Below are 10000 nucleotides of genomic sequence, written 5' to 3' on the forward strand. Positions count from 1 at the left end.
TTAGTATGAAGCTGATTGCTGGCTGACCTCCAGACAGTCACTCGAACCCGGGTCATGAAGCTGCAGCTCCCAATAGCCAGTCTGAGGAAAAAACAACAGCACAGAAAAATCAAACACACAGGTATGAATCACAAGCTTTACTAAATACACAACGTCCTCTCCAGAGTCATCTCCACTGGATAAGAGACTCTCCTTTACAAAATACACAACGTCCTCTCCAGAGTCATCTCCACTGGATAAGAGACTCTCCTTTACAAAATACACAACGTCCTCTCCAGAGTCATCTCCACTGGATAAGAGGCTCTCCTTTACAAAATACACAACATCCTCTCCAGAGTCATCTCCACTGGATAAGAGGCTCTCCTTTACAAAATACATAACGTCCTCTCCAGAGTCATCTCCACTGGATAAGAGGCTCTCCTTCAAAAAATACACAACATCCTCTCCAGAGTCATCTCCACTGGATAAGAGGCTCTCCTTTACAAAATATATAACGTCCTCTCCAGAGTCATCTCCACTGGATAAGAGGCTCTCCTTTACAAAATACACAACATCCTCTCCAGAGTCATCTCCACTGGATAAGAGACTCTCCTTTACAAAATACACAACGTCCTCTCCAGAGTCATCTCCACTGGATAAGAGGCTCTCCTTCAAAAAATACACAACATCCTCTCCAGAGTCATCTCCACTGGATAAGAGGCTCTCCTTTACAAAATACACAACGTCCTCTCCAGAGTCATCTCCACTGGATAAGAGGCTCTCCTTTACAAAATACACAACATCCTCTCCAGAGTCATCTCCACTGGATAAGAGGCTCTCCTTTACAAAATACATAACGTCCTCTCCAGAGTCATCTCCACTGGATAAGAGGCTCTCCTTCAAAAAATACACAACATCCTCTCCAGAGTCATCTCCACTGGATAAGAGGCTCTCCTTTACAAAATACACAACGTCCTCTCCAGAGTCATCTCCACTGGATAAGAGGCTCTCCTTTACAAAATACATAACGTCCTCTCCAGAGTCATCTCCACTGGATAAGAGGCTCTCCTTCAAAAAATACACAACATCCTCTCCAGAGTCATCTCCACTGGATAAGAGGCTCTCCTTCAAAAAATACACAACATCCTCTCCAGAGTCATCTCCACTGGATAAGAGGCTCTCCTTTACAAAATACATAACGTCCTCTCCAGAGTCATCTCCACTGGATAAGAGGCTCTCCTTTACAAAATACATAACGTCCTCTCCAGAGTCATCTCCACTGGATAAGAGGCTCTCCTTTACAAAATACATAACGTCCTCTCCAGAGTCATCTCCACTGGATAAGAGGCTCTCCTTTACAAAATACATAACGTCCTCTCCAGAGTCATCTCCACTGGATAAGAGGCTCTCCTTTACAAAATACACAACGTCCTCTCCAGAGTCATCTCCACTGGATAAGAGGCTCTCCTTTACAAAATACACAGCGTCCTCTCCAGAGTCATCTCCACTGGATAAGAGACTCTCCTTTACAAAATAAACAACGTCCTCTCCAGAGTCATCTCCACTGGATAAGAGGCTCTCCTTTACAATGGTCTGGCTAGCCTATGTTTTACTGTGCTTCCACTGCGATTTATTACACTTTACTGTGCCTTTACTTGGGAAACTTTTATATGGGTAATAACATAAAGTGAGATCATAGCATGCTTTATTGACCATGTATGACTCTTATGCCTTTTCATCACAGCACAGAGTAAACAAGGGCCTAGCATATGTAAACATTCTGTGCAGGCGTGCATGCTACATGCCTGTTACAGCACAGTGAAATCCAGTGACCCTACCTGGCTGGTGTTGACAAGTGTACAGTTTGGACCTGTCCTCTTGCACAGGGACACAGGGGTGCTGTTGTGGGACAGCTTGACGGTCAATGTCTGTCCTCTCAGAGATGGGTTGACAGTCCATTGGGGATCAGATGCTGGGGAAGGGACAAGCAGCAGTGAGACAGCTAAAGAGCAGGACCCCAGACTGACCCACACTCTGCCTGACTTTCTCTTTCTTTCTTTCTTTCTTTCTTTCTTTCTCTGCTCATGCTGTCGTTCTTCCTTACTTGTTTTACAGTGAGAAACAAGATAAGCTGAATTCTTTTCTTTTTTCTTTTCTTTTTCTATCTTTTTGATTTCTCTTTCTTTATACAGTAACAACAATTCCTTCTCTTTCTCTTTCGTTCGTTCTTTCTTATTCAATGTGCTCTTCCTTGTTTGCTGTTCATATGTAAATGCAGTCTTTCTTTGTTGAATGTGCTTCTTGTAGCTGGTCACCCTCTCGAGGCTGCAGACAGACAAAGCACTCACCAGCGAAGGGGCACTGATGGTCTAAGATCTGCCCCATGCCCGGCACCTGCGCCTGGACAGATATACAGACAAAGGGAGTTCAAATACACACACGCCCCTAGATGTATCAATAACACTGCAACACTAGTGAGTGTGAGCGTGTGAATAAGTGTGTGTGTGTGATAGTGAGTGTGAGGGTGTGATAGTGAGTGTGAGTGAGTGTGAGGGTGTGTAAATGAGTGAATGTGTGCGGTAGTGAGTGTGAGTGTGTGTAAATGAGTGAATGTGTGCAGTAGTGAGTGTGAGGGTGTGTAAATGAGTGAATGTGTGCGGTAGTGAGTGAGAGGGTGTGTAAATGAGTGAATGTGTGCGGTAGTGAGTGTGAGGGTGTGTAAATGAGTGAATGTGTGCGGTAGTGATTGAGAGGGTGTGTAAATGAGTGAATGTGTGCGGTAGTGAGTGTGAGGGTGTGTAAATGAGTGAATGTGTGCGGTAGTGAGTGTGAGGGTGTGTAAATGAGTGAATGTGTGCGGTAGTGAGTGTGAGGGTGTGTAAATGAGTGAATGTGTGCGGTAGTGAGTGTGAGGGTGTGTAAATGAGTGAATGTGTGCGGTAGTGAGTGTGAGGGTGTGTAAATGAGTGAATGTGTGCGGTAGTGAGTGTGAGGGTGTGTAAATGAGTGAATGTGTGCGGTAGTGAGTGTGAGGGTGTGTAAATGAGTGAATGTGTGCGGTAGTGAGTGTGAGGGTGTGTAAATGAGTGAATGTGTGCGGTAGTGAGTGTGAGGGTGTGTAAATGAGTGAATGTGTGCGGTAGTGAGTGTGAGGGTGTGTAAATGAGTGAATGTGTGCGGTAGTGAGTGAGAGGGTGTGTAAATGAGTGAATGTGTGCGGTAGTGAGTGTGAGGGTGTGTAAATGAGTGAATGTGTGCGGTAGTGAGTGTGAGGGTGTGTAAATGAGTGAATGTGTGCGGTAGTGAGTGAGAGGGTGTGTAAATGAGTGAATGTGTGCGGTACTGAGTGTGAGGGTGTGTAAATGAGTGAATGTGTGCGGTAGTGATTGAGAGGGTGTGTAAATGAGTGAATGTGTGCGGTAGTGAGTGTGAGGGTGTGTAAATGAGTGAATGTGTGCGGTAGTGAGTGTGAGGGTGTGTAAATGAGTGAATGTGTGCGGTAGTGATTGAGAGGGTGTGTAAATGAGTGAATGTGTGCGGTAGTGAGTGTGAGGGTGTGTAAATGAGTGAATGTGTGCGGTAGTGAGTGTGAGGGTGTGTAAATGAGTGAATGTGTGCGGTAGTGAGTGTGAGGGTGTGTAAATGAGTGAATGTGTGCGGTAGTGAGTGTGAGGGTGTGTAAATGAGTGAATGTGTGCGGTAGTGAGTGTGAGGGTGTGTAAATGAGTGAATGTGTGCGGTAGTGAGTGTGAGGGTGTGTAAATGAGTGAATGTGTGCGGTAGTGAGTGTGAGGGTGTGTAAATGAGTGAATGTGTGCGGTAGTGAGTGTGAGGGTGTGTAAATGAGTGAATGTGTGCGGTAGTGAGTGTGAGGGTGTGTAAATGAGTGAATGTGTGCGGTAGTGAGTGTGAGGGTGTGTAAATGAGTGCATGTGTGCGGCAGTGAGTGTGAGGGTGTGTAAATGAGTGAATGTGTGCGGTAGTGAGTGTGAGGGTGTGTAAATGAGTGAATGTGTGCGGTAGTGAGTGTGAGGGTGTGTAAATGAGTGAATGTGTGCGGTAGTGAGTGTGAGTGTGTGTAAATGAGTGAATGTGTGCGGTAGTGAGTGTGAGGGTGTGTAAATGAGTGAATGTGTGTGGTAGTGAGTGTGAGGGTGTGTAAATGAGTGGGAATGAGTGAACAGGAGTGAGTTACCTGCACACAGAGGGAGGGGTGAGGATCCACATTGAGGAATTCTCCCTGTTTCTAGAAGAGACAGAAACACACCTGGTTACACACAGACAGATAGAAAACAGGCAGACAGGAAAGACAGACAGAAAACAGAGACAGACAGAAAACCCAGACAGACAGAAAAACCCAGACAGACAGAAAACCCAGACTGACAGACACAGTCAGACGTGTACACAGACAAACATAAAGACCTATACTAAGAGACAAAGCGACAGACAGACTTATGTGTATGGACTGACTGACAGCTGCAGTGCAGACCCACCCTATTACCTCGAGTCGCTTCCTGGAGCCCTGGATCTCCCGGCACTCGGAGCCCCCCTTGCCGGACCACCAGCACAGCCACACTTCAGCCTCCACTCTGCAGGGGGCAGTGAAGAGCCAGGACAGCGCTGTTCCATGCAGCAGGGTCACTGTTCTGGTAACCGTCAGAGAGCTATTGCGCCACACATTCTCCTGGAACTCTGCAGAGACACACACAGGAGCTGGTTAGAGCAAGGTGCATCAGCACAGCTCTGCAGACACTCCCATTCTCCACAGAGTCAAGAAACCACTTCAAAATGCACTTTCAACCACCATGTGCAATCTACACACTATTAAATACCTAGCAATCAAAACAAGTGTGCGAGGCTTTTAAAAACAATGTCTGTGCCTCTAATTGACAGTAACAGTATGATCACCGGCCCTTTAGACTAGGTTAAAAATCATAGATGAGAAATCAGCCAATGGACTTGTTTTTAAATTGTTTAAATTAGAATATGAGGCCCCTCCATCCCCACTCACCCGTGTGGTTTGAAAAGGGGCAGCTCTGTCTGCGCACAGCATCATGAATCCCGCACCAGTAGTACTGAGAGAGAGAAAGAGACAGGATGAGTGACCACAAACTGAAACTGGCAAACACCAACACCCCCCCCCCCCCCCCCCATGTGTCCTGCACCATACGAAAATATAAAGAACATCTGAGACAAGAAAACATTCTCTCACGCTGCAGAAAGAGAAGGAGGGTTCTCGATGAAAGGGGGTGAGCAGAAAAGAAAGGTAGCAGAAATCTCAGTGCAGTATAATATTGCAGCCAGGGAGAGAAAGGGAGAGAGGGAGAGAGAGAGAGAGAGAGAGAAAGAGAGAGAGGGAGCGAGGAGAGGGAGAGAGGGAGAGGGAGAGAGGGAGGGAGAGGGAGAGAGGGGAGAGAGAGAGGGAGAGAGAGAGGAGAGAGGGAGAGAGAGAGGAGAGAGAGGGAGAGGGAGAGAGAGGGAGGGAGAAAGGGAGAGAAGGAGAGGGAGAGAGAGCCAGAGGGAGGGAGAGAGGGAGGGTGAGAGAGAGAGAGAGAGAGAGAGGGAGAGAGAGAGAGAGAGAGAGAGAAGAGGGAGAGGAGAACCACTCCGAAGAGAGGGAGGAGAGGGAGCGAGACATCCTTCTCTCTCAGAGCGGGGAGAGAGAGGGAGGGGGAGAGGGAGAAAGGGAGAGAGGGAGGGAGGGAGAGAGAGAGGGAGAGGGAGGGTGGGAGAGAGGGAGGGAGGGAGAGAGAAGGAGAGGGAGAGAGAGCAAGAGGGAGGGAGAGAGGGAGGGCGAGAGGGAGAGAGAGAGGGAGAGGGAGAGGAGAGAGGAAGGGAGGGCGAGAGGGAGAGAGAGAGGGAGAGAGGGAGAGAGAGAGAGAGGCATTACTTCTTAAACAGTTCTGTTCATTTAGCGCTGAATTCACGGCACAGTATCTGTATTGAAGCTCAGCGCTGGAACAAGGATCAGGCTGCTAATTGCTGAACTTTGTCTCCTTGATGCTTTTGAAGAAAAAATATTTCTGATGCAGTACCTGGAAGCACAGACAGGGGGTGATGTCTCTGAAAGGGATGTGCTGCACCTGAGTGTGGTTCTGCAAGACAAGGGTAGAGATGTCAGTATACCAGACACTCATTACACACACAGTACACTACACACTGCACACAATCACTACACACAGTACACAGTGCACACTGCACACACACACACACACACACAGTGCACACTGCACACACTCACTACACTCAATACACACTGCACACACGCACTACACTCACTACACACTGCACACATACGCCCTACACACTGCACACAATCACTACACACAGTACACACTGCACACACTCACTACACACAGTACACACTGCACACACTACATTCAATACACACACTCACTACACACAGTACACACTCACTACACACTGCACACTGCACACAATCTACACACACAGTACACACTCACACACACAGTACACACTGCACACAATCACTACACACTGCACACACTCACTACACTCACTACACACTGCACACACTCGCTACACACTGCACACTGCACACACAGTTAGACACACAGAGACACAGGCAGGCAGACAGACTGCTCTCTCGTACCAGTCTCCAGCTTGCTTGGCACCGCTCCCCTATTCTTTGCATCAGGCACACCATCGCATGGGTGTGGCTTCGATCGGTCCCGTCCAATCGCAGCTTGGCCACGCCCCTCTCCCAGTCTATGGTGGTGTTTACTGTGGGGACTGAAGCAAGGACAGGCCAGCCAATCAAAAAAAAGGTACAAGGGGCTGCACATTTTTAATAAAATTAAGACCTGGAACCAACTGAGAAAACAGGGTGACCAATGAACTCAAAGACTCACCAGCGCAGCGCTTTACTGTCCTCTGCAGGTCACGATGGGAACAGCCTGGGGGAGAGGAACACAAACAGTCACCCTTCAGATACACACTGCACTGGGAGAGGAATATAGACACCCTCAGATACACACTGCACTGGGAGAGGAGAGTATAACAGGGAAACATGTTGGAGGACACACCTATGATTCAAATAAGGGGTGTTTCAGATAAAAGGAGTTCAGGTAAAGGGGTTCAGGTAAAGGGGTTCAGGTAAAAGGGGTTCAGGTAAAAGGGGCTCACATACCTGGCACACTGTGTATCAGCTCGAAAGAGCTGCCCTGGTACTGAGAGAGAGCTGTCAGTCGCACCTCACTGCCCACTGGCACTGGGACAGAGTCCAGCTGAACAGTGCCCTGCAGAGATAAAGAGAGAGAGGAGCGGTCAGAGAGACAGAGAGAGAGGGAGAGGAGAGAGAGACAGATAGACAGACAACTTCCTCCCCTCGCCTCTCCACTCCTCACCACAGGCCCTGGCGCAGTGGAGTTGCTGGTCAGGGTGACTCTCAGCCATTGTCCAGTACTGGGGGGAGTGACCACACACACCATCACTGTGGCCCTGAGGGGAGCTGGGAACACAGAACACACATGTCAATAAGGCACATCAACATACACACGCTAGCAACATGCAGCAACACACACACACAATGCAACAGCAACACACACACACAATGCATCAGCATGCATCAGCAACACACACACACTGAATCTGCAGCACACACAGACAATGCATCAGCAACACACACACACAATGCAACAGCAACACACACACACACAATGCATCAGCAGCACACACACACAATGCATCAGCAGCACACACACACAATGCATCAGCATGCATCAGCAACACACACACAATGCATCAGCAACACACACACACAATGCATCAGCAACACACACACACAATGCATCAGCAACACACACACACAATGCATCAGCAACACACACACACAATGCATCAGCAACACACACACACAATGCATCAGCAACACACACACACAATGCATCAGCAACACACACACACAATGCATCAGCAACACACACACACAATGCATCAGCAGCACACACACACACAATGCATCAGCAACACACACACACAATGCAACAGCAACACACACACACAATGCATCAGCAACACACACACACAATGCATCAGCAACACACACACACAATGCATCAGCAACACACACACACAATGCATCAGCAACACACACACACAATGCATCAGCAACACACACACACACAATGCATCAGCAACACACACACACAATGCATCAGCAACACACACACACAATGCATCAGCAGCACACACACACAATGCATCAGCAACACACACACACAATGCATCAGCAACACACAACATATATTTATGTTTTTGACAAATTTACTAAAATGTGGAAACAAAATAAACAGCAATGAACACTGTGTTCTCTCTCACCAGTGTGAGACGGCTCTGGGGGCACACTGCCCCTCCTCAATCCACTGTCCCCCTCCTCCCCCTCCACTTCCTCGTCTTGCTCTAGGTCAGAGTCATCCGAGAAGGCGTCATCTAGCCCCGCCCCGCCTGATCCCTCCCCCTCTGCGCCCGGAGGACCTGGGAGAAACAGACCACAGAGATCAGAGAAGAGACTAGTGGCCAGGACAGACAGGCTGATAGATACCAGAGAGATGGACAGATGCATGCACTGTTGTATATGTCAGTGTTGGTACGGGGTTGAAGCTGCAGTGACGTTGCTCACACAGGCCCTGTTTTCCAGTGCTCTCTTGTAAGAGGTGTTCTTGTACCTGTGATGGACATGCTGATCCGAACCCGCAGGCAGGGCTGGCAGTCCCCGTCTCTCTGGCAGCACAGCAGGGTCTCAGAGTCCATGAGGATGGGAAGCAGCACACTGCTGGGGGGAGACAGCACACTGCCGGGGGGGGAGAGCTTCGAGAGCACTGCAGGAACACAGAGACACACCCGCAGAGACAGAGACACCAAGAGACAAACCCGCAGAAACAGAGACACACAGAGACACACATGCAGAGACAGAGACACCCAGAGACACACATGCAGAGACAGAGACACACACAAACACACACGCAGAGACAGAGACACCCAGAGACACACACGCAGAGACAGAGACACCCGGAGACACACATGCAGAGACAGAGACACACACAGGAAAACACACACGCAGAGACAGAGACACCCAGAGACACACACGCAGAGACAGAGACACAGACACCCAGAGACACACCCGCAGAGACAGAGACACACACAGGAAAACACACACGCAGAGACAGAGACACCCAGAGACACACACGCAGAGACAGAGACACACACAGGCACTCTGTGTGTACGTAGACACAGACAGAGACACACACGCAGAGACAGAGACACCCAGAGACACACACGCAGAGACAGAGACACCCGGAGACACACACGCAGAGACAGAGACACCCGGAGACACACACGCAGAGACAGAGACACCCGGAGACACACACGCAGAGACAGAGACACCCGGAGACACACACGCAGAGACAGAGACACCCGGAGACACACACGCAGAGACAGAGACACACACACCCAGAGACACACCAGAGACAGAGACACACACAGGAAAACACACACGCAGATACTGTCTATGTGTGGTGTCTCTGTCTCTGTGTGTGCGTCTCTGTCTCTGTGGGTGTCTGTGTGTGCGTCTCACTGTTATCTGTCCGGGGGACACACCCGCAGAGAACTTGTGGGTTCTGGTGTGGGCGTATCTTTCTCTGTTGGGTCTATGTGTGGGCGTCTCTTATGTGTTGTGTAGGGGGAGACACACACAGTGAAAACACACACATTGTAGACTGTTGACATGCAGTAGACTCTGACACACAGAGACACACACACACACACACACACACAGACAGAGACAAACACAGGAAAACACACATATGCAGATAGACACAAACACAAACACACAGAGACAGGCAGATAGACAGACATACAAAGACACACAGATAAACACACGTACAAACAGACAGACAGACAGACAAGCAGACACAAACACAGGTCGATTGTTAGGAAACATCAAGCAATGCTTCATTATTGCATGGCTTTTTCTTCTGAATTTTGTACATGTTTATTATGA

The 10000-nt window shown here is 48.8% G+C and overlaps 1 protein-coding gene across 1 annotated transcript in view; it reads right to left on the minus strand.

Moving 5' to 3' along the window:
• The window catches only part of LOC121298153 (interleukin-17 receptor C-like), a 23440-nt gene that overhangs the window by 3633 nt on the left and 9807 nt on the right, over positions 1 to 10000 (minus strand). Inside the window, exons 3-15 of the mRNA XM_041225047.1 lie at positions 8667 to 8819; positions 8320 to 8475; positions 7347 to 7450; positions 7130 to 7238; positions 6852 to 6896; positions 6593 to 6732; positions 6015 to 6074; positions 4991 to 5054; positions 4481 to 4671; positions 4175 to 4225; positions 2328 to 2379; positions 1818 to 1951; positions 28 to 81 (exon numbers count right to left, since the gene is read on the minus strand). Of these exons, the coding sequence (XP_041080981.1) occupies positions 28 to 81; positions 1818 to 1951; positions 2328 to 2379; positions 4175 to 4225; positions 4481 to 4671; positions 4991 to 5054; positions 6015 to 6074; positions 6593 to 6732; positions 6852 to 6896; positions 7130 to 7238; positions 7347 to 7450; positions 8320 to 8475; positions 8667 to 8819 (1313 nt within the window). The remainder of the gene's footprint in view (positions 1 to 27; positions 82 to 1817; positions 1952 to 2327; positions 2380 to 4174; positions 4226 to 4480; positions 4672 to 4990; positions 5055 to 6014; positions 6075 to 6592; positions 6733 to 6851; positions 6897 to 7129; positions 7239 to 7346; positions 7451 to 8319; positions 8476 to 8666; positions 8820 to 10000) is intronic.

This window comes from Polyodon spathula, chromosome 23 (genome assembly GCF_017654505.1).
Source record: "Polyodon spathula isolate WHYD16114869_AA chromosome 23, ASM1765450v1, whole genome shotgun sequence".
Lineage (NCBI taxonomy): Eukaryota > Metazoa > Chordata > Actinopteri > Acipenseriformes > Polyodontidae > Polyodon > Polyodon spathula.